The following is a 24197-nucleotide window of genomic DNA, read 5'->3' on the forward strand; positions in this document are numbered from 1 at the left end:
CAGATCCAACCAAGGGTGGCTACTAGCTAATCATCTGCATGCCCAAGTAGTGAATGTCTACGTATTCATGTATTTTATTTTTATTGATTTATTTTGAGCATTTGAGTAGGTCGATAATTATTTTCTTATCACCCGGGTTTATTTAGATATTTACTTTTCAACATAGCCTAAACATGTTATCCCAAACCTTTCACAATCCCGAAATTTTGAGCTCGATTCCTAGACACTTAGCTCACATACTAGGCTGAAAAATTTGAGTTCCACATTTACAAGTCTAATAGTTGATTTTAATATACGAATTTCGCGTTGATTCTTATAAGTATTGACATACCCTGATTCGGAATATCCACTAGGACTCCGAATCGAGCTGTGCTAGGCGACACCTGAAAGATGACGAAGCCATAAAGTATGGTGATGTGGAAAATATGGTTAAATTTAAACCTTAAAGTGCCTAAGGACCAGAGTGCACTGCGAGCAGGAACGCGCCCGTTTCACACGCAACGTCAGAGCATAAGTAAAGTACAATAGTGTGGGGTGAGGATCATACCCTTAGAGGTAGCCACCTATACTGAGATTCGTCACAAATCCTCGTCGATACGAACATCCAACAGCTAAAATCTGGAAGGGAACAAAAACAAGGGTGAGTGGGCTTTTCGGTTTTCTATATATACGTATATATGTTTTGCATTTTTCCTAGAAATGGTTTTAAGTGGAATTTCATTTAAAATGCCATGTCATGGTTACTTTACATTTTAGCCTATGCATTAGTATAGCTTTGCATAATGTTGCATGATGCTGCAGAGCCTAGGTAAGCTACAGTTGAGTACATTATGATGTTAGTGGTTATGATGTATATGGATATGCTTGGATGCAATTGATACTCACTATCCTGTGCCCCAGTGTTAGTGCTCCGCCCGAGGTCAAGGCTAGCCTTCACGTGATCGTTCACCTTCTGCACTCGTGTGAGTTCCTAGAAACAAAACCGTGAGAGCGTGGTCGGGGCTCAAAGCGGACAATATCGTACTACGGTAGAGTCGAGCTCGGGATGTGGTAAGGACCCGGGCTAGGATGTGACATGTATAGTTCTTTTGGCTTTCTCTAATCCAAAACGGAAAAGTCAGAAAGTCATATAGTCATATTTGACTCTAAATGCGGTGGTGTAAGTTATAATATCTCCAATGCAGGTAGAGTTAATTTTTTTTTTTTTTAACTTTTATGCATCACAAAAGGATTAAGTAATTTTAAATATAGCTTTTTTGTATCTTCTAAAGTTAAAGGGTCCTACTTTTAACTGTAGATTTATCTAAGGTCGGACATGATTTTGTATATAGCGTCATATATGACTCCTACTTTTTTGACGCATTGGAGAGGTATTAAGTCGGTTTAGAGTTAAATGTAACTTTTAACTACAAAACTAATAGCCTTACACTTGTATAAAAACGATCCTATATATATAAAGAGAATTATTATTGACTTTTTAAAAATTTAATTGTCCAATCCAAATTAATATAATTAAAAAGAAAAATAATCTTACAAGAAGTAGACAATTAAATTTTGAAGCATAACCAAATGTACGAGAAAATTTTCAATGTTATTGGACACAGGACGGAATACATATGTCATTATACAATTGGACGAAATGACGCCTACTATTCATTCAAATGGCATATGAACTCCGTGGTCTGTTGGTTGGAAATGTTAGCATTGTTCGGACACTTGAAAAAAATCATTTCCGCAAATTGTATAATAACATGTGGTGTTCGCCCTGTGCTTAGTCGTACAAAAAAAATCTTTCTGCATGTAGAATGACTTATCGTCAACTTAGAACATTTCCAAATGAGATGTCAAATCCTAGGTGGAGATGCTGTGCATATTTGACATAGAAAATCATTTCAACTGAAGTGTTGTTTGCTGATTGGATTTGAAGCCTTTGTGAATAGAGTCAAATTTGACATTAACGTTAAATTCATTTATAATAATTTTAATGGTAGGTCCCTTACTCTATTAACATTTCAATCAATAAAAATTTTGTTTTAATAATTAAATTTTTTGAAATAAATACAATCATTTAAAGCTCTATATTAATTAGCAAAATAACATTTGACAATTCGATTGAAGAAGTATACAATTTGACGTAAAACTTCAAAATGTTACTTCAATCAATTGTAATTTGAAAGTTATATAATTTAACGTTTTATTTGGAGAGGGTCTTAGGTCAACACCCCATTCACCTATTTCCAACTCGAATTTGATAGTACCAATTTCCAACATACCAATATTATTGACTAGCTGAACACTAATTTAAAAAAAAAAAATTTTGAAATGTCATTTTCAAAACAAGAAAAACACTAGCACCAGCAGAAGACGACAAAAAGCAGCGACCTGCTAAGGAAACAGACGAAGTACCAAACCACAAAAAATATATTATCCAAACAATAAAGAAACCTTTAAGGCAATAAATTATTATTACAAGTTTAATTAATTAATGGACACGTGGAACATTTTACTTTATTTCAGAGGAGAAGTGGGGGAGGGATGGGGGGAGAGAGAGAGAGGAGAGAGAGAGGGAGAGGGAGAGAGCAGGGAAGTGAGGATGGTGGGAAGGTGGTGTGAAAGAAGAGAGAGATTGAATTGTGAGTGCGTTTAATGCAAGGAAATTTGTCGTTTAAGGCGACGAAGAAAGATGGAGCCTTTGCACCAAATAAGCCGATCCAATTGAGAGTAAGTTTTTGAGTAGAGAGAGAGAGAGAGAGAGAGGGAGAGAGAGTTCTGTGGGTTAAAGGAAGGAAAAGAAGAAGAAGGCATGCAGAATTCAAAGCTTACAGCAAAACCCATTTATTAGTTTCCAATCACCTTCACCATACTTAATCTCAAAGGTGTTTCCTTTTCACTCACTCTTTCACTCTTTCTGCTGTAAATTTCATGCCTTTTGTAGTTTCTTGAAATGGGTTTGTTTTATTTTCCTTTATTTTGTCTGAACTTCTTTTTACAATTTATTATGTTTCTGTTTTTTTTTTTTTTTTTTTTCATAACAAAATAAAAGGGAATTCCAATGGTAAATTTTACTGTATGGTAGTAAGCCTCTGGTTTGGTTGCATGTGGAGATTAAGATGGTGAGGTTGATCTTGTAGTGGTTTTATTGGGTTGAGGTGATTGATTTCTTATTTGGGTAACACTTATCTTTTAAATCTTTTTTCTTTTGATAATTATTTTGGGTAATAATTTTAGTCATGTTTTGCTGATTTTAGACTTATTCCTGTTCTTGGATATATATAAAAATAAAAAGTTTAAACAATTCCTGTTCTGGGTTTAATTGTTTCCAATTTGAGGATGGGATGTTCAAAAAATCATGGAACTCAACATTTTCGGCCCGGCCTTTTCCATCTTTGTGGTGCTTTTCATTTCATAGTTAATGTAATTGTGTGATTGGATTATTTAATTTATAGAATCAACAGAAGTCTGATTAAGTAGTGATTTGATTGCCGCATGTATTTTGAGTTTCTGTGTTGATCCGAATTAGTACTGTGGTTTAGAGATATTCATACACCGCAGAATCAGTAGGCGTGATAACTATTTGGCCCTTGTAGCGAGTTCTAATTGATGAACTGAGGTTTTCCTAGCTGATATGCAATGCTGAGGATCAGTTGGTTTGAAACTAGATGATGAATGTGACTACAGTGGTCGAGGGCGTTGCCTTTCCCTATACGTTTATATCGTCCCCTAGATAATTTTCCTCTATTTCCATTCATGATTCTTACTGGAGTTTTATATCCGGCACTTAGGATCGTGGACACTTTTAGTTGGTGCATTCTGTGTAATAATATGTGCTGCATCAATTCTTGTCGGTGTGCCCCTTTCGGTACAGTGAAAGTGATATGTCTTTAGTTATGCATATGCTTACTATCAGTACCTTTGTTCACTCAACTAGTTTTATGTTGTCCTTCGTTCCTCTTGAATTGATTTCATTATAGTTTGTTCAGTGCGTATGAAGTAAAATAGTTACTAAAGTTTGGTGCTGTTCTTTTTTATTTGGGCAGCATTTCGACTGGTTGCACTTCTTGGTTGCTGATGAGTCGGTGATTTAAGTGAACCTTCAGGTTTTTCTATTGAACATATTTGAAGATCTATAAAGTTTCAACGCCATATTTTTGTAGACGAGCCTGAATAGTTGTTTTAGAAAATGCAGAATTTGGATAGGAAAAACTCTGGTTTTGGTTCTGCCCACCTAACATTTCCATTCGTTGTTGGATCTTCATCATGGGAGAATTCTACTGAGACACATGTCCAACACTCATCTTCCTCCAATAGCTTAATCTTGAACATGGGTGTGCCACTACATAATTATCATAACAGCAAGCAATCTCGAATTAACTTTCAAGATCAGGATTCATCCTCAACTCTGTCGACAGGTCAATCTCTCTCTGAAGTTGATAGTATGAAAGAAGGCAACCCCTTTGGGCAAGGCATAGTTTCAGCACAATCAGGTTGATGTATTTGTTTGTCGCCCCATATTTTTGTTCCCTTGTTTCTTTCACCTTCAATTGATGTTTCAACGGAACTTTTTGCTTCTTAATTCTGCATGTTGGCGTTATTCTATCAATGTTTGTTTTTATTCTCTAATAAGAAACAAAATATCTGTAAAAGGATAAATTGATTTTAAGTTACCACTTGGAGTAATGTTCGTCAATTATGATTTGGACGGTTGGACAACACTAGTAGGCCTTCGCTACGGTCAGGAATTGCACATGCCTCTTACCCGTGATTGGTCATTGCACTCCTCGTTATAAGTTAATATTATGCTCCTTATCAATTTGCCAAAACTTGTATACATCTCCCTTCGCATACCACAATACCACTAGGAGAACTTCCCCTATTAAGTATTTGGTTCTTCACATTGATTTCTTTGTTACCAGGCCAGATCCGTATATCTAATTTGGTTTACCCTTGTTCTTGGTACAGGATATAATGAAACACAAGGGAAGCCTGTTGGGGCCCACATGAAATCACTATCACCAATGGAAAATCAGAGCTTTATCTTCCCTTCACAAATTGATTTTAACCGTTCAATTGTAAGTTTTACCCGCCTGTGTTTTTTCTGGTCACAATGGATGTGGGAATCTTATAATTTTCTGGTTACTAATTCAGGGTCATATTCCTTTCCACTATGCTGAACCATACTTTGGAAGCTTACTGGCTACTGCTTGTGGGCCACAAGCTACGGTAAGTGCTTCAAAGTAAATACCAATAGGTCCTCTTTTCTCAGGTGTTTTTGTTTTGCCAACTTAATTATAGCAGTAGAGCCCCTTGAGGTTGGTTGGTTTGTAGAACCTGCTAATCCTGTGAGTAGTGACATAAGGCTTGTTTATTTCTTTCAATGTGATTGCACAATATGATGAACACTAAATGGTGCTTTTAGCATTATACTATTTATTTAAGGTAACTAATAGAAGTAATCACAAAGGGCGTGCCTTTAACCGGAAAGCACATATAATAGATTACTTCAATTTTTCAAGAGCTTTCCAATTATGCTGCAGATGCTATAACTGTAGGTTCTTTTAACCAACTTTGAGGATAAATTAATAATGAACTCTTCTTTCACTATGACCAATGCAACCTCAATACTGCCAAAATGAACACAAAAGACACTTTGGAATGTTATGTTCGACAATGTTCGTGCACATTGCACTTCAAACTCTTGTTTCTCTTTTCACAGTGAGTTGGCTATATATGTCTTTTTTTTGGGTAGGAGAACTGATCCATATAAACTCATCAGAAATGTTATCGATGGTTGGACCTATACAATCTTTTTAGGCTTTAGCCATGTAGCATCCTGTCGTGCAAATTGTTTAAAGCCAACGTAACAGCTAGTTTGATATTCTTAAAGTGGGGTTCCAATGTATCTTATAAATTTCAGGATTCTCTGTTTCTCTTTATCTCCTTTGCTCTTATTCTTTATTCTGATCTCTTTATAGTACCTAAAGTTTCCTCTTGCTTACCTGTTAACCCTAGAATATATCTTTATGAAGTTGAACCTTCAAGGCATAGATGCAAAAAATAAGTGGGGTTAATCTTGAAGATATATTCTTGTGAGGGTCAAAATACAAAAGTTAGAAGATATAATATACAGCTTAGTGGTTTTGATATAGATTCTGATTCTTTTTTTCCTTTAGTGTCAAACCATGACTTGAAGTTCTATAAAATACACCACTTGTGGCTGTTTTTGCATAAGAATGTTCCTCTTTTGTTGCGATATTATGAGGTATTTACTATTTCAATGTCTCCAGATTCATCATCCTCAGGTGGTGGGGATAACTCCTGGTAGGGTTCCCTTGCCTCTCGATCTTACAGAAGATGAACCTATTTATGTAAACGCGAAACAGTACCGTGCAATTCTCCGGAGGAGGCAATTTCGTTCTAAGCTTGAAGCTCAGAACAAACTCGTCAAAGTTCGTAAGGTGTGGGAAGGTTTGAATTTGATTTGTAAATGCCCGTCTCTGATTTTTGCCATGGAGATTTGTACTTTTTTTTTTTTTTTCACTGGTTTTGCTAAGGAAGACCTTTCTGAAATATGTGCAGCCGTATCTTCATGAATCTCGGCATGTTCATGCATTGAAGAGGGCTAGAGGAACTGGTGGGCGCTTTCTCAACGTGAAGAAGGTCCAAGATTCCAAGCCAAATACTACACACCTCAGAGTGAATGCTTCAGGCACTGCTCAGCTACATTTGATCGGAAATATGTCAGAATCTGAAGTTCACGAACCTGACAACTATAGAGATGGTGCTTCCACTACCTCTTGCTATGAAGTCACAAGCACTTCCAACAGTGATGACGTATTTCCGCGGCAAGATTTGAGGCTCTCTTCCTACCCCTCTCACATTGGTGGGACCATGCAAGTTCCCTTTGTTGATGTGCGTGGCGGTGGGAACCAGCACCATCATTCCATCCTCCGGTGAACAATCATCATAGCAGTCTGTGTTCAGGGTTCTGTTGGAGAACACAGCTGCTACCGTTCCCTCGGGAAGTCATCCTTGGCTTAGTTGAAGTTTCCTTTCGAATTCCTTCGGCATTGTTAAAGTTACCTTTCTAATTCCTTTTGGAAGTCATTCTCGGCTTTAATTCCTTTGGGAAGTCATCCTCGGCGCAGTTTCCTTTCCTGGTGTTCCTCTATCGTCATTGTTAACCCTTACATCCTGCAGTTAACCTTAATCCGTCTATTTCCCATTTAGTTTTCGGGCAAATACAAAGCATGCCGGATGAAGTATGATTAAATTGGTACACATGGTTGGCGAAAAGAACATAATTCTCGTGTGTGATGAATAATCTGCGTATTTGTGCAGACAGCTGACCTTTGGCTTTGAAGGTCTTCTGCATTTTATGAAAAATAAAGTGTGTGTGCATTGACCTGTTGGTTTTAGAAGTTCTGTTGAAAGAGCATACAGGTTTGTAAATTTGTGTTCTCTTTTCTATCCATCTTTTGGCCAAAACCAGAGGTTTTCTATTAAATTACCAATACAAATGGTAAAAGCACACCCAGTTTTACTTTCTTGATCACTACTATAGATCTCTTGCCATTCCGTGTACTGGTTGCGGCCGCCGTTATGGTCAACCAGAAACACAATACTAAGTTAAGGAACTTGTAGTTCAAGTAGTTAAAAGCGTTTATGGAAAACCAAGTTATGGTCTTGCCATGGTCAAATTTGGTCATGGAAAGTAAATATTGTGGACTCATTGCACTATCATGACTTTTTGAAAATGCAAGTGCAATGAATTTGGGACCAAAAGAAAAAACAACCTAAGCTACACTGACAAAATTGTTCTATGTATAAGTTCAGGCTTTTATTTTCTTTAGTGCTTTTTTTTTTTTTTTTTTTGAACAAACGATAGTTTAGATTTTAACTCAGAAACAGTTTTTGTGTTCAAACCCTTCTGACCTAAAATTTTAGGCCCAGATTATTAAAGAATGAATTTAGGCTTTTTTTTTTTTTTTTTTTTTTTTTTTTTTTTTTTTTTTTTTTTTTTTTAATATGTAGACTATCCTAAATTAATTTTATGAACATTTTAACCTAAAAAGATTCAAATTCCGATAAATATTGAAAAATCACTAAATCGACACATGAAACACTATGGAAGAATATGAAATACATGATAGAGATGTATAAACACAAAGTACATGAAACACACAAGACACAAAACACATATAAGGCACATACAAAACACATGATAAAGATGTATAACACACCAAACATGTGAAACGCATGACACACACAAAACACATACCAAATACATACAAAACACATGAAACGCATGAAACACAAACCTACACACATGAAACGCAAACCTTCAATCATCCTCTATATAAGCATAGGATGAATATCTAACCATCACACAACATATTCACCAATCATCCAACTTTCATAGTGTTTTTGTTTCCTCAACATCACACAACATATTCACCAATCACAACTTATGTGGAGCTCCTTCCACTAGCCATAGTGTTTTTGAGTTAAATATTTTTTTTTAATTATTTTAGCCGTTGGATTTAAATTTGGGCCGTTAGATATATATATATATATATATATATTTTACCGTTATATTTGATTATATTCGATCTCAGCTATTAGATTCAATAAATATATAAATATAAAAATAAAAAATAAAAAATTGAATGTAGGCTGTTGGATCAACCAACGGCCTAGTTGATTTAAGCCATTGGATCATAAAACTAGCCATTATGGCTTATTAATATCGGACACAAGTGGCCGACATGCCTAAGTGGGTGGGGCCATGCCGTTGTCTGAGCTTGGCGCGTCGCTCGCGTGGGCTCGTTTGTTAGAGGTGTCTGGCCTTCATGCGCCCACTTCCACTCTCATTGGTGGGCCCCACATGTTTCTTTGGCCTATTTCTTGGCCGGAATTTGGCCTTCTTTTCGGTTTTAGCACTTAACTTCAAATTAGAACTAGGATTGGAATGAATTTTTTTTTTTTGGGGGGGGGGGGGGGGTGGAAGGAATAGAAAGGAAATTATAGGACTTACTCCAAGGGTTGGAGTTGGTCTAAGGGGAAGGGGTGAACATAGTCTCACAATGGACTAGCAATAATATGGTTTTCTTAAAGATTTAAATTCTTTGTTTTGCATATTCGTCCCTACATTTTGAAGTTGGTGTATTGAATTTTTATTTTTATTTTATTTATTTATTTATTTAATTTTTTTTAAGTATGGGTTATTTCGAAAACTTAACATTTCAGCAATAGGTTGATGAAAACTTCATTTTTGACAGAGGTCAATGGAAATAATTTTCATCTTCAATTAAGGTGGCTTATAGCTCGACTTAGGCCATCTTCAACCGAGGGCTGGCTACATAGCTCGTTTTAGCCCTTTGGCCTCCAAGATATTAATATTTTAATAAATAGTACATGACCATATTTGCCTCCATCTCCAACCGAGAGCCAAAGGGCCATAAGACTCGTTTTAGCCCTGTCACAAAAAACCATCTCCAACCAAGGGCCATAGGGCCAAACCTAATTTATTATTTAAATTTAATGTTATTTAATGTTACTTAATTTAATTTAATGTTGTATAATGGCTTAGGAAGTTATAGGAAAAAATTAAAATTTAAAAAAAATATGAAACAAATTTTGTAAAATAGAAGTTATAGGAAGTTATGGAAAAAAATAGAATTTAAAAATAGAAGTTATATGAAAAAAAATTTCTAAATAAAAAAAAAAACTATAAAAAACAAAATTACAAAATAACTGCTAGCTGATGTCAGCTAGCCGTTGCATTTGAAATTTTGGCCTAGCATTCCTGTATATTCCTGTCGGTTATATCCGACAGGAATGTTCACATTTCGGGCCAACCCTTTGGCACTTTTAGATTTCGTGGGACCCACGAGCCATCTGGCCTAGCCCTCGGTTGGAGATGATTTTCGAGCGTTTTTCAGCCCTCTCACTTTTTGGACCCTTTGGTTGGAGATGGTTTTAGTTAAGAGCATTCAACCTTGTACTTGAGGTCTAGAATTCGATTCCCTCTCTCTTGAATATCACTTGAGATTGATAAATTTTCTCTTCGCTGATTGAGCTCTCATTGAAGCAGAAAATAATATTTTGACCGCAATCACAATATTCTTTTGTATATACATAGACAAATAAGTAAATGATCATTTGGACTAACTAGTCGTAACTTTATAATTTGCTGGTGTAGAGCCTAAGTACAAATTTAGAGCCAACATCATTTGACCCGCCCATTATAGTAGATCATCATGGTCGGTCACCACTCACTGTTTTCATATCTAAGTTGTGATTCCATTTCATTTCTCGCATTTGTATCAATTTAGTATCATATCATATACCAATTTCATTACTTGTTTGGTATTAGTATCCAGATTTGTACGAGTTTTATCATCGGTTCATGTTCCAAATCTAATTTTTGTCCAAGATAATATTTTGGGTAAATCACATTTTACCTTTTTAGATTTCGATGCAATTACAACCTTATACAATATTTTAAAAACATTTCAATCTCATACATTAAATATTATTATTATTTTTTTAATTTCATACAACCGTTAAAAAATCTATTAGGTTAACCGTTAAGTGATGATGTGGCAAATATGAGGTCTCCATTTGTACTAACGTGGATGCCACATTTGTGCCGCGTAGGTAAATACTTAATAAAAAAAAATTAAAAAAACTAATTAAAGAAAAGTTAAAAAAAAAAAAAAATTTGAAAAACCCAAAATCCCCTTCATCTTCCCCACCCGAGCCCCCCCCCGCCCCCCCCCCTCCTCCTCCTCCTCCTCTCCCATCCACCATCACCCAACCTTTCCCCCATTAATCACTCCGTAGCGCCAAAAATCTGGTGTACTTCTGCGACCTTGGCAATCCCCTACCCCCAAAATTCTTGAAATTGCTAACTTCCCCGATATCTTGTCCATTCCGGACATGAGCATATGAGTCGAATTCCCAATCTCAGCCCTCAAACTGTCCCTCTCCTTCACCGCCTCCTCGAATTGGTTCGCAATCTCCTCCCTCTGCTCTAAGACGAAGGGGAATTTGGGTTTTTTAATTTATTTTTTATGTTTTTTATTTTTACTTTTCTTTAATTCATTATTTTAATATTTTAAAATTTTTATTAAATGTTTAGCGACGTGGCATAAATGTAGCAATCACGTCATTACAAATGGAAATCCTATATTTGTCAACATCATCACTTAACGGTTAACTTAATAAATTTTTTAACGGTTGTATGAAATTGAAAAAAAATAATACTAAATGTATGATATTGAAATGTTTTAAAGATGTTGTATGAGGTTATAATTACACCGAAACCTGAGGGGGTAAAATGTAATTTATCCTACTATTTTGGTTCTGATTCAAGTTTCTCTTTTAGTATCAATTGCAACTACATCTTAATTTAGTGATACTGTCTTCCAAACTTTAAAATAAGTTCGAGGTTGAAATCTTATTCATTAAAGCAAGTTCAAATTTCAAATTTGAAAACACAAAGACCAAATTGTAAATAATAGTGACACAAACGAGTGAAAATGAAGTTTTTAACCCTAAAGGATGTAACTGCAAATATCAAGCACTAAAGTTGAAATTAACACAAACTCTAGGCCCAAAATTGCAATTCCTCCCGCGTTAACACCATTGGCAAACTCTCCCTCTCTCTCATAAGTTTTTGACTTGGTTTTTCTGAGAGAGAGAGAAAAAGAGAGGGAGAGAGAGAGAGAGAGCAATGAAGGGAGCTGATGCCGCGCTCTACAACCCTCGAACGGTCGAGGAGGTTTTCAGAGATTTCAAGGGCCGCAGAACTGGAATGATCAAGGCTCTCACTTCAGGTAATTTCGTCTTTGTTTTTAACTTTGCTTCGAATCTTTCATTTTTTTTTTTTTTTTTTTTGAACTTTTTAAGTTACTAATTGAAGTTGTATTGGTTTTGGAGGAAACCCAGAAGGGAAATTGGTGTTTTTTTCACTGATTAGTGAGATTATTTGATTTGGGATTTGGAAATTAGTCTTCTGTTTCGTCGTCTCCTTGTTTTTTTCTGTTGACTTGACAAGTGGGTTTAAAAAATGGATATTTTTCTACTGTGTTTAGCTTCTGTGTTTGGTTTGAGAATAAATCCAGAAAACTAAATGGAAGTAAATTTTGAATATTTACATTTAATGTAGTTTTGGGTTTGGATTAATTTGTTTTGTTTCAAATTAGAATTTGAGTGATAGGGAATTCTCATTTCCCCCCTTCTGAATAGGGTTTAGCTCATTTCTCAAATTCTGTTCAGTTTCCAAGAAAATCGAGGAAATGAAAGGATAGAAGATTGATGAATTCACTGAATTGACTGCTTTAAGTTCATTTATGGTTGAAGTTATTCCCTTTGCTTTCATTTCTGCTATGTGCTTTTAGGTTTCAAGCTCATTGAGGATGGTAAAATCAATTATTTTGATTTTGGAATTCTACTTTGTTTTTTGGCTTTAGTGCTTGAGAGAAGCTAAAACGTGATTTCATGTATGCTTTTAGTTCGTATTTTACGTTTTCTCCTCTTAACACATTTGTCTCTACAGTGTATTTAGTGTTTTTTGTATTGGGAGTGAAGAGAGGGATACTGGAAGAATAAGTTTCTGAATTTGACGTTTTACTTTGTCTTGTAAAGGGGAAAAATGTTTAGCTTCTGTGAGAAAGCAGATAACGGATTAGAAACTAAGGTTTGAAAAAACGGGTGATATTGCACAATATATCTCTTGTTGCGGAGTGGTTTTTGTGATGTAGCGCAAAAATATAACGAGATTTCTCTTTTGCCCGCACCAACCCCGAATTCTGTGGACTATATATTTCAAAACAGCCAGATATGGCCAGTATTTTCGATTCTGAACCGAGATCTACTATTGGCCGACGCCATTTATGGCGATTCTTCAAGAACCAGAGTTGTGGTGGGGTCACAGTCAAGGGTTATGGTTGGTGGTAGGTGTGGGGTTGTGGGGTGGAGGTGGAAGGCTGGTCGGGTAGACGCAGGTTGGGGTGGGGGTGGAAGATAGCCAGGTAGTTGCGATTGGTGGGAGGAGTTGCTGGGATTTGTGGGAAGGAGGAGTTGCTGGGATGTGTGGGAAGGAGAAGTTGCGGGAAATGGTTCTAGGAAAAGAAGATGAGATTATTTTATGAAGTTTTTAAATTGATTAATAATGGATTTGGATATTTTATAATGATTATTCTGACTTTTTACATTGTTAAATATTTAAACCTGTTCTATTGGATAGTTTAAATTTGATAAGGATGTATGACATTGCTACTGAAACACAATTTTGTTTATGATATGACAATGTATAAAAAAATGAGTTGAGATTGTATTTGCTCCAAACTTGAGGGTGCAAATTGTAACTTATCTTAAATTATATATATTTTTTGGTGCAAGTTTATTATATGTTTATTCAATACTAATTTGCGCTATGCAAGTCTTGAATAGCTTACACGAAACCACTACATAGCGTGAGATTGCATGGGGAAATTTCCCACACTACGCTTTACGCTGGAAGCTTTCTTAACTGGAGCATTTATTTGTTCCTTAATTTGTTGGAGGATGACTTCGCCTTTACGGGCTTCAATAAAGAACTCATGAACCAGTGAATGAATATTTTTTGTTTGTTTTTATTTATAGAAATGAACCTCTATTTGGAAGTGAAGAAACATAGGGATACAAAAAACCAAAATGTGAGAAACTAGATTTGAGTACTATCGTATCAGATGAACATCTTGTGATTTGTTGAATGGAGAGCCATGACAAAAGAAAATCCCGTTTTGCATGAGTTTTGTTTGTTTTGAATTATGTAATTTTTTTCATCGTAATGGACCATTACAGTTTTATGTTTTAAAGGATTTTGAAAATTTTGTTGGACCTGTAGTAGTTTGCGTTAAGAACTTTGTTTTTTTGTTGTTTGACTGTAGATTGATATATATGATTTCGATTCTTTGTTGCAGATGTTGAAAAATTCTTTCAGATGTGTGATCCTGGTAAGTTTTCTATGCTTTATAAATTTATAGCATAAATGTGGCATCTATTTAACATGTGAGCTATGTATGAACTGTTCCTTTGTTTCTTGGAGTTGTAAATGGATATCTGTAACAAATTTGGAACTTAAGTAGGTTGTCATTACATCTTTCCCGTTACTTTCAGGAATCTATTGTATTGGTCATCTAATTAGCTGTTTGCAACAAAGCTCTACATGGAAACCTTTGTTCAAACAAGTTAATGGAGTTGCTCAATGCTCAGGCTGTTACTCATTGGAAAAAGTTCAACTGAGTTTAGCATATTGCAGGAACATTTTTGGTCAATAATTTGAATTTTGGAATATACGATTGATTCATGTTGTTCCATTCTAATAGGTAAATAATGTCTAAAGGGAAACAGCTAATTAAAGATTTTAGAGAGAATTAGGAAGAAACTCCTTTCTTTTCTTTGTGTGCACGTATATGTACAATGTACATGCTGTGCTTTGTCCAAGGGATCGATTCAATTGAAATTTGTGACATGCATGCTTGTGTTGTGTTATGAGTTATATTTAATTTTCTTAAGAGCTGTAGTCCAAGGAGAATTAACTGCCGTTTACAGTGTTTTAAATATGTTGCATCCTGGACAAGGCTTTTGTGATATAGAGATGGCAGTGATGATTATTTTTGTTATGATATAGCGTTCCTGTAATTTTTGTCGGTCTCTGTGCATTATTGTTTTAATGGTTTTGTATGGTTTCCATGAATCACTGGTATTTCGTTGCCTTGCACTGTTGTACCTTCAGATATGTTCAAGGCCTTGTGAAATTTGGTCTGTGATACTTTATGTTCAGATTTTTTTTTGGAAATTAAAGCCGTATTTAATTGGGTTTCCTCATCAATTATCATTTTTGGTTGTTACTTCCTATTTGTGGCTATGTTTATGCTGTCTGTTTCAACCATCTTTATGAAATATTTTCTACTTACAGAGAAGGAGAATCTTTCCTTATATGGATATCCTAGTGAGCAGTGGGAAGTCAACCTACCTGCTGAAGAAGTGCCTCCAGAGCTGCCAGAGCCTGCACTGGGTATCAACTTTGCACGAGATGGTATGGCAGAAAAAGACTGGCTATCTTTGGTTGCTGTTCATAGTGATGCCTGGCTAGTTTCTGTTGCGTTCTACTTTGGTGCCAGATTTGGGTTCGATAAGGCTGACAGGTAAGTTGCAACCACTCTGTATACAATTTCTCTTGATCAGACGCTGCATGATTGTGAATAAAGTTCATTTTTTGTAAGTAAATGTTTTTTTCTGGTAGAAGTATTGATAGATAAACATCGGTGTATCTTTTTTAGTGCATTGAACGCTAAATTGGTAGTTTTCAGTTAAATTTATTTATTTATTATTTTTTTGTTTGGTTGACGGTGGCTGCTAATAACTAATAAGTATTAGTCATGTGATAAATAATAATCTAGGTACACAACCAAACTCCTTATGTTTGCTTTAACTTTTTGTTTTTGTTTTTTGTTTTTTTGTCAAAGTTGATTCTTTTCAATGCTTTTTTGTGGTTCTGAGCTTCTATTCAATGTATTGTATCTTGGTTTTCGCTGCAGGAAGCGACTTTTTAATATGATTAATGAACTGCCAACTATATTTGAAGTTGTGACTGGTACAGCCAAAAAACAAGTAAAGGAGAAGTCATCTTCAAATCATGGCAGCAACAAATCCAAGTCAAGCTCCAAAGCGGTAAAAAGTTACATTCCATGTGTACTTCTGTTTCAAGAAAATTACATATAATGGGTGCTATATTTACGTGGAGTTTAGATTTATGGCTACTGTCTATATGTTGGCGTGCCCCTTAGGGTAGGTCACGTTAACTATGTGATCAGTGGCGTGATCAGTCACCGTGGTTTTCATATGAGATGATGATGTAGTTTATGTAATTGGCCTTTTTTTATAGATTCTCCGTTGTCACACTTTAAGCATAGTTAACGGACATGAAACAATTATATTATTTATTTTTGTGGCAAACAAGCAGCGAGGATCAGAATTGCACGGAAGACATTCAGAAGTAGTGCAGCCAAAGGACGAAGATGAGGGCTTGGACGAAGAGGAGGAAGATGAACGTGAAGAGACATGTGGGGCATGTGGTGGAGGAGGACCGTCCTCACTGGACGAACCCTGGATTTTCTGTGATTTTTGTGAGACGTGGTTCCACATGAAGTGCGTGAAGATGACCCCCGCAAGGGCAAAACAGATTAAGCAGTACAAATGCCCTTCATGCAGCAACAAGAGAGCCCGGCCTGATTAATTTTAAACGCTCCCGATGGTTTTATTCTCGAAAATCCGATCTGTTTAAGACTGTTTGTTGTAACGCTGCTGTCATAGTTTGCTGCTACTGGCTCTCTTCCTAAACGTGCTTTCCATTCCAGGCTACTACTTTAGCGATAGATTTTTGATTTGTTTGTTGCTATGAAACATTTGTCACTCTTTTCATATATTTATCCAAGTAATTTTAGTGTTTTGAATACTTTATTTACATCACTTACTGCATTACGTTACGTCGCAAGTGTGTTATTAATCCACATGTAGTACGGAATCGAGGGGAGCATCACGTCCTGATGTGAATCTCAGCAAGTCCGGTGTATGGAGGATTTTCATGGCAAAGATACACAGATCCTTTGCCAATGATCGACACTTGTAAGTTTTTCCTTATATGACGTTACACTATTGACATGAGGCGTTATGGAGGCGTTATGATGTCAATGTACTCGTACTTGCTCTTGTAGTGTATGGCCTTGGATGTGGTTATAGTGTGAGAAGAGACTATGGATGCTTCAATATGGTTATACATTACTTCAGAAAAATTGTTGGCTGGAATGGAGTGTTAAAAGCAATCATAATCTCCTTCACTGTTAATCTTTTGGTAAGATACAATAATATACCGACACACAAACACTGGACTAATGTTAAAGACATCTTTCGTTATCTTAAGAGTAAGACAGATCTGTGCATGTTCTATCCCTACGGATCCTCAAGTGATGCATCAACTCCTTTGGTTCTTGAGTTGATTCCTGCCTTGTTGGTTATGCCAACGCAGGTTACTTATCTGACCCGCACAAAGTGTGCTCACAAACGGGTTACGTCTTTACCGTTGGAGGCACTGTAATATCTTGGAGGTTAACCAAAAATACCTTAGTTGCCGCTTCGTCTAACTGAAATACTCGTTTTACGTGAAATTACTCGGGAATGCTTCTGGCTAAGAGCAGTTGTGGGCCATATTCAAAGCTCTTGCAATCTTTACCCCGTCGTTGATATCCTCACGACGATCTATGAAGATAACGCAACATACATCAAACAGCTCAAGAACGGTCACATCAAAGGAAACAACACCAAGAACATTACGCCGAAGTTCTTGTCACATCTACAAAATGAGCATTAGAAGATTGAAGTCACGCAAATTCGTTCACAAGACAACCTGGCAGACCTTTTCACCAAATCACTACCGAATGTGATGTTTCAGAAACTTGTTCAAGTAATAGGTATTCGTAAACTTTCTAAGTTGTAACATTGTTAGTTCTCTTTGGAATTATGTCAAACTTAAGGGGAGTATCCTGAAGTATACTTGCTTGATCTTAATGTCTTCTTTTTTCCTACGATTAGGAGCATTTTTTTTCCTTTGGGTTTTTGCTACCTAACGAGGTTTTAACGAGACACCCACCTTGGGTTGATCATATCTCTGATGATGTCCCGTAGACATTTTATTTGACTTTGTATTTCTCATGTACTTTTCCTTAGACTATGGGTTTTGTCCCTACTTGGGTTTTACCATAGTCATTGGGTTGTTTGTGAGACTTAGTTCCATATGCAAGTTCCTTCTTTGTTGAGACTAGCGTGTTCCCAGAATCAGTGCCGACAAGTCAACTTCCTCAACTCTACATGATGTTGAATCTACTTGAGTATTTACACACTAAAAGGGGAGTGTTATAAACATTGTATTAAAGTGGCGTTATGTAAATCTTAGATTAGATTTTATACTAGTTATTCTTCCATACTAGGACTTGTATTTATTGGTGACTATAAATAAATACACTGCGTAAGAGGAATAACACATGTTGCGCCTCTCCTCTCTTTCTTGTCAAATTAAATAAGCCATAACAAGAAGTCTATTACTTAATAGAGGTGTTGTTACAAACAATTTAATGCCTAAAATATGCTAATAAGCTGTAAACATGGTTGAGAAGTTACAAACATTTTAGGTTTAAGAACACAATGTCATGTTGATGATTATTATGTACCTACATGCTCAAAGACATAATATCAACTTCAAAGAATAAATCATTATCCTAGATAATGATTTATTTTGTCTTAAATTTTAGAGAAATGTTTTATTTTGTCTTCAATTTTTATTTGTGACATTGCATAATTTTGAATTTATTGACAATTATTATTGTATGGAGACAAATTTCTTAAGACGAGAACTAGAAAAATTATAACTAATTACAATGTGATATTTATTCCTCTATATAATTGGCCCAAGTTGGGACTGAAATTTTTTACGACTAGATGAAATATTTTGAAAGCAGACCAGAAGAAGGTTATTCCTATATAGATATCATTATAGAGATATTTTATTGTAATATCAAAGAAAGTTTGACAATACTTTCACAAAGAAAAACAACAATCAATGAGCAGAGTTTGACATGGCTTATACGAACTCCATAAATATAAGTACTCAAAATCAAGCAAAGGGTCCCCGTATTCTAAAAATCAGCCTAGGCCGCGTCTTGACACTGAGTGGCGTGGTGATTTTAGGCAAAATGATCACTAAATGCAGGAAGGGGTTAAGGCAATCTAGGTGACCTAGATGGTTCAATTTTTTTTTTTAATTAAGTAAGTAAGTAAAATTGGGTAACGCATTGCCTACCCTAAGGAATTTGTTAAATTAAATCAGTTGTTAATATTGTTTTTATATTTGTAATTTGTTAATTTTTCTTACTGAGCTTATTGGCTTTTATTGCATTTTATCTTTATTTTATTCTCAATACAAATATATACGTAATTTGTAAATATGCATTTATTTATATGATTTAATTATAAAATATATTTATTTAAATCCCGCTTAGACCCCAGCTTATTACCCGACTAGCATCTAACGTTTTTAAAATCTTGGTCTCAAACGAACCAATCAATCATATTACTCATACTCTACACATTTTATCAAATCATGTTATATATAGTTACTAGATTCAGGCTGCTTGATCCTATATATAGCTCACTCAAACTACCAATAGAATTCTTTACATATCATGCAAAATAGATTATGAACATTGTACAAGGATGATGCTATCCACACCCCCTATGTTAATTTATGTCATTTAATTATTTTCAATTTATCCGATCTGACGACATAAAATTAAAAAAAAAATGTAAAAAATAAAAAAATAAAAAAAGATATGTAATAGTACCCCCTTACACAAAGGCGTCCCAACTATAATGATGTTTGATTTGTGATATATATAAAACTACCACTTGCCAAAAGCATAAATCTCCAAATGAAATCATAAACCTCAACAACTAGGAAATCCAGCAGCCACGTGGGTCCGCATAACCATTCGAATCCGGATATTGATTTAAAATTAGGTTACAGGTTAAACCAAGTTGGTCCACGTTTGAAAAGATCCGTCCAAATCCGAATGTTGATATAAACAAGGCTAAAACCAAGTTGGCCGTCTCACTTTGTTTGTGCTCATGTCAAAATCTCTTCCTACTAAGTGATAATAATACGTTTACATTTTACAATGTGAGGAGTCATTTCTTTTTATATTCACGTGATATTACTTCAGCATATAATTATTATAATTAGAATTATTTATTTTCTTTAATTTTGTTCAAATATCATATTTAATTCTCTAGAAAAAAAAAATTGTTAATTCAAAGAGGCCGCTTAACAATTCATATTGTCGAACAAATAGACATTTACAATAACAGTGTAAGGAGTTATTGAGGTTAATGATTAGTCATCAAATCGTTTCACTCATATAAAGAACTAAGCAATCTCAAAATTCAAAGAGATTTTTTAAAAGTGAACATTAGATGATGATGAAGAGAATGAATGTTTGAATTTTGACGTTTGTTCAGCAAAATGATATCACATCGTTACGTAAAGAGGAATTGCTTGTTAAAAGTAAGAAGTTAAGTAGTGTCTCAAATCAATAAATATAAAAGTTATGACAAGTCGATAATAATTGTTTAAATTTCACTCTTATTGTATATGTATCGTTGTGCTTAAGTAAAAAGGGATTATAGATACAAGGGTCCACAGATTAGTTAAAACCTTGAATTGTACTCCCCCATGATCCCACATCAATTCAAAAGTTAGGTGTGTAGCCCCATCATTTTATATATTTAGCCTTTATCCAAAACTAATCACATCCAAAATTCCAAAATTAGTGTCTCTACTTTCCTCCACTAACTAGCATGTGCTTTTAATTATTTACAAATATTAAGAAAAGAAAACAGAGATCGCTAGGGGGATATGGTCGAGATATAACATCAATCGAACAATTATTAACATAAGGGTGCGGATTCTGTACAGAGATATTCTTCAGATCTCACTTTTCAGAATCTAAAGATTAGCAATCCAAACCAATCAAATTAAATTCGACAATCCTCATTAACTCATTTCACTAACACATCTCACACAAATCAAAGATTCTGATCTCTCTTTAGATAAAACAAAAGCTCGAGTTTCATGGCCGTTAAGCTTAGGAGGATCCAAATTCGCGGATTGGCTCCTACTTTACCTAATCTTCTAATCTCAACCGGAAATAATAAATTAGTTGATGACTTCTACTCAATTTTTGAATCCAAGCAATCTTGAAAACACCATACGTATAATTTTTTTTTTTTAAATTTTTTTTATAAGAACGAAGAGATTCAAACTTAGATAAGGGTACTAACCAGCTTAGCCCTAACCAACTTGACTAAGCGTTGAATCTCATAGCATAAATTAAGAGATCAATAAGGCACATTAGCATCCATATTTTCGCTGGTGAACGACACACTATTGATTGAAATAAGATATTTAACGTATACAGGAAAGCCTGCATTGTATTACATTTGATCAACCAAGTGTGCAGGTTAATAATATAAAGGAAAAACAGAAACAACTTAAGATAAAATTAAATAGAATTAGACCTATGATCGATCAAACATCTGTTTCTCTGCTGATTTTATCATGTCAATACCTCTTGATTCTTCGTGGAGAACCGTTTCAGAAACTCGTAGGTGGTGATCATTGTTGTTGCAGAGATTGACATTGAAGCCCAACGCGGCCCCAATCCTCTGTAACAAGCCGTCCACCCACCCTCCTTAACCAGATTCCGAATAGTCTGTCCAATTGTTGGTCCACGGCGCCCGTTTTCCTCCCCATCCAAAACTTGCAGCCTTGTCTTAACTGTATCGAAGGGCATTGTGATCAGGGCTGACATGCCACCCGCCATGGCTGCACTGACTCCCTGAACTGCCATGACTGTTTTCGAACCTGGTGTATATGTGTTGACTCCATTCTCATTGCTCAAATCACCTTTTTTACAAAGGTAATACCCAACTCCATCCCAAACTGTTCTTTGAGCAACAGAGTAAGATGCCCACCAAATTGCACTTGACGGTGCATATGTCACAATCGATAGCCCAAACCCTCTATACAGTCCCCTTGGCCCATCCGTCTTCATGATTTTCCTAAATGCATCGATCCCGTTAACATATTTACAATCAGATGCACTAGGAACTTTGGGATTTGACTTCACACCACCTTGCACCATCAATCTCTGACTCACAACATCAATTGGAGTCCACACAAGCTGTGAAGCCATTGATGCACTCAACCCTGCAGTGGCATTGGCAATGGTGGCAGCAGCGGACTCCGAGAACCCTAACCTAATTGTGGCAGTTCCGACTTTACTCTTAGTGACCTCAAGCGCCGCCATGTAAAGCGCCCGGGCAGGTATTGTACCCATCAAAGATGTCCCAAATCCTCTATACAACGCCCTAATTCCATCATGCCTAACAATTGAAAGAGCGGTCTTGATGCACGAGACTTGGGATTGAGCTACTTGTTGCCGGGTTTTCAACACCACAACAGGGTAAAGAGACGCTGAAACGCCGGAAAACAGCGCGGCGCCAAGGACGAAGAACTTGGATTTATCAAGCATCTGCCAATCAATTTCTGCAGGAATACGAACTTCATGCGCCGATTCTTCCTCGGCGGAGCTCAAATTCATCTTAGCCACCTTCTCTACGACTCAAATTCCCCAAAATTGATCAAACCCAGACCCCAATCACCCCCAAATTTCACCACTCAAATCCCTAATCTCCTCCAATCTCGCACGAAGTTCCTCAGTTTCAACTACAAACCCTATATGTACACAAATTTACAAATCGAAACCAAAAAAAAAAAAAAAAAAAAAAACTAATTTTGCGAGCTTTACAAAGACGAAGCCTTCAAATATGATACAGATTCGATAAATTTCATGATGAAAAGGTGGATCGAATTTCAACGGATCAGGGTTTTTTTCCTCCTGTGAAACCAGGTCTTGGATCGGACAAGAACCGCTCCGAATGCATCCAACATTTTCAGATAAAAAAAGAGCGAAGCTTATCGGAGAACCTTACCGGAAGAGAGATCATCGGTAGCCGGAGAAGCTCGCCGGAGCAAGCTAGGGTTCCGATGGGCACCAAACAGAAGAGGAGAGGCAGTCAGTGAGAGAAAACAGAGAGAAAGAGAAATGGAGAAATAGAGAATTGGTGACCGGTAATATGGCGGGTTTTATTTTAGGCGGAGGGTTAAGAATCGGTAATTTGTGCGATCCTATCCGTTTCAGAAAAAGAAAAGAACAAAAGAAGAAAAACCTATTTTATGAGCGTTGGTGGGTCCCCCTCCCACACTCCCCTAATATTTATTAGCTTAAATTAAAGTTTGGCGGTTAGCTTTTTCTTGAATCCAGATCCTCTCCGAATCTAAAAAAATCTACGTTTAAGAATCAAATAATCCGAATCGTTAAAATTTGATCTAATGACTACAATTATTATAATTTTTAGAGTGACCCTTTGTTTGTAGCCGTTGAATCAAATTTCAACGGTCTAGATCATCTGTGAATGAAGTCAGATTCATCACATCACTTTTTCTACCCAACTTTTGACACAAATTTTTATAAAACTTATTTCGTAATATATTTTAACGATATGAAAGATGAATATTTGCTAATTTATGAATTTATCCAACTAGAAAATGACAATCCATGGCCTCATACTGACATACCAAGCAAGGCCTGCGGCTCATAAGGATGATAATGCTCGTCTATCTCATGTCTCTTTATGTAAAAATAGTAGGCGGGATTACAAAACTCTAGTAAGATATGGTCCATGTGTAAGTGTTTTCTTTGGTTAAAAAAAAAATGCTAGCCGACAATTTATTTACCACTTGTAGAAGTGTTTTCTTAGGTAAAAAATGCTAGTCGGAGAAGTTTAGCCGTGCTACCACTATGATAGTCTCAGAGTAGGCTATTTACATGTTAGGCTATTCACGTGTTCATCCCAAGGGGCAAAGGCCAAGTATGAGAAGGGCAGCCAAGCTTACTGAATTCGACGCTTCCGTTGTCGAGGAGTTCACCTTATCAGTCGGGGCCATTTTGACAAAGGGACACCCCCACGTAATTTTCAATAATACTTTCATATTACACGTTCTCACCATACACCTTAGTTACAATTTCTAATTACATTCCGCATTTTTTACATACTTTCTCATAATACCCTCATACAACACACTCTCACCGTACACCTTACATTTTCTAATACACACCACATTTTCTACAAACACTTCACACTCTTCACACTTATGTGTGCAAATACATAAAGTCATCCAAGGCACCTTCGGTGCAGAATTTTTCTAATTTCTCTATTGGAGTGATTCTAATACAACTTTGGTCTGATGGATGCCAAAGGCCGGAGTGAGTCTGGATCTCTTCTATTCCTCTATCCTTGCATATTGTCCTAAATGCTACCGTCCTACATCACTCAATATCTGGACGATGTGATGCCAACAATTGTTTGTTCCTATTTGCATGTGTTTATCCCATCATATTTCTCCATCACATTATATTTCTCCATCCCTTCAATTGTTTGATCCTATTTGTTCCATGGAAAGAGATGGAACGCTG

The 24197-nt window shown here is 36.0% G+C and overlaps 3 protein-coding genes across 6 annotated transcripts; 2 read left to right on the plus strand and 1 right to left on the minus strand.

The window, feature by feature from the left end:
* The first annotated feature begins 2542 nt into the window (after positions 1-2542).
* On the plus strand, positions 2543-7528 carry LOC137739479 (nuclear transcription factor Y subunit A-3-like). Of its 3 annotated transcripts, none has more exons than XM_068479055.1 (7): positions 2543-2876; positions 4038-4097; positions 4178-4484; positions 4960-5069; positions 5146-5220; positions 6285-6455; positions 6577-7528. In XM_068479055.1, exons 3-7 carry the CDS (start codon positions 4181-4183, stop codon positions 6952-6954), a joined length of 1038 nt encoding a protein of 345 aa, XP_068335156.1. In that variant the 5' UTR covers positions 2543-2876; positions 4038-4097; positions 4178-4180; the 3' UTR covers positions 6955-7528. The 3 variants fall into 3 exon arrangements, with proteins under 3 accessions (XP_068335156.1, XP_068335155.1, XP_068335157.1); XM_068479056.1 differs by having other exon boundaries at positions 2544-2876; positions 4187-4484; XM_068479054.1 differs by having other exon boundaries at positions 4038-4484.
* Positions 7529-11676: 4148 nt separating this feature from the next.
* LOC137739898 (PHD finger protein ALFIN-LIKE 4-like) lies at positions 11677-16507 on the plus strand. Of its 2 annotated transcripts, none has more exons than XM_068479639.1 (5): positions 11677-11840; positions 13971-14003; positions 14969-15197; positions 15591-15723; positions 16013-16507. In XM_068479639.1, the coding sequence occupies exons 1-5, from the start codon at positions 11738-11740 to the stop codon at positions 16286-16288; spliced, it is 774 nt and encodes a 257-aa protein (XP_068335740.1). In that variant the 5' UTR covers positions 11677-11737; the 3' UTR covers positions 16289-16507. The 2 variants fall into 2 exon arrangements, with proteins under 2 accessions (XP_068335740.1, XP_068335741.1); XM_068479640.1 differs by having other exon boundaries at positions 16016-16507.
* A 4539-nt stretch (positions 16508-21046) lies between these two features.
* On the minus strand, positions 21047-22840 carry LOC137739710 (uncharacterized). Its single transcript, XM_068479391.1, has one exon. It carries the CDS (start codon positions 22260-22262, stop codon positions 21216-21218), a length of 1047 nt encoding a protein of 348 aa, XP_068335492.1. The 5' UTR covers positions 22263-22840; the 3' UTR covers positions 21047-21215.
* Between the last annotated feature and the right edge of the window lie 1357 nt (positions 22841-24197).

The sequence above is a fragment of the Pyrus communis genome, chromosome 7 (genome assembly GCF_963583255.1).
Source record: "Pyrus communis chromosome 7, drPyrComm1.1, whole genome shotgun sequence".
Lineage (NCBI taxonomy): Eukaryota > Viridiplantae > Streptophyta > Magnoliopsida > Rosales > Rosaceae > Pyrus > Pyrus communis.

Bases quoted from the DNA above. Each gene is read 5' to 3' on its own strand.
- LOC137739479 (XM_068479054.1), top strand. From the start codon at position 4,181: ATGCAGAATTTGGATAGGAAAAACTCTGGTTTTGGTTCTGCCCACCTA. The intron at 4,485-4,959 runs GTTGATGTATTT...TTCTTGGTACAG, and splicing joins CATAGTTTCAGCACAATCAG to GATATAATGAAACACAAGGG. The intron at 6,456-6,576 runs GTGTGGGAAGGT...AAATATGTGCAG, and splicing joins AACTCGTCAAAGTTCGTAAG to CCGTATCTTCATGAATCTCG.
- LOC137739898 (XM_068479639.1), top strand. From the start codon at position 11,738: ATGAAGGGAGCTGATGCCGCGCTCTACAACCCTCGAACGGTCGAGGAG. The intron at 15,198-15,590 runs GTAAGTTGCAAC...TTTTCGCTGCAG, and splicing joins GGGTTCGATAAGGCTGACAG to GAAGCGACTTTTTAATATGA. The intron at 15,724-16,012 runs GTAAAAAGTTAC...GTGGCAAACAAG, and splicing joins CCAAGTCAAGCTCCAAAGCG to CAGCGAGGATCAGAATTGCA.
- LOC137739710 (XM_068479391.1), bottom strand. From the start codon at position 22,262: ATGAATTTGAGCTCCGCCGAGGAAGAATCGGCGCATGAAGTTCGTATT.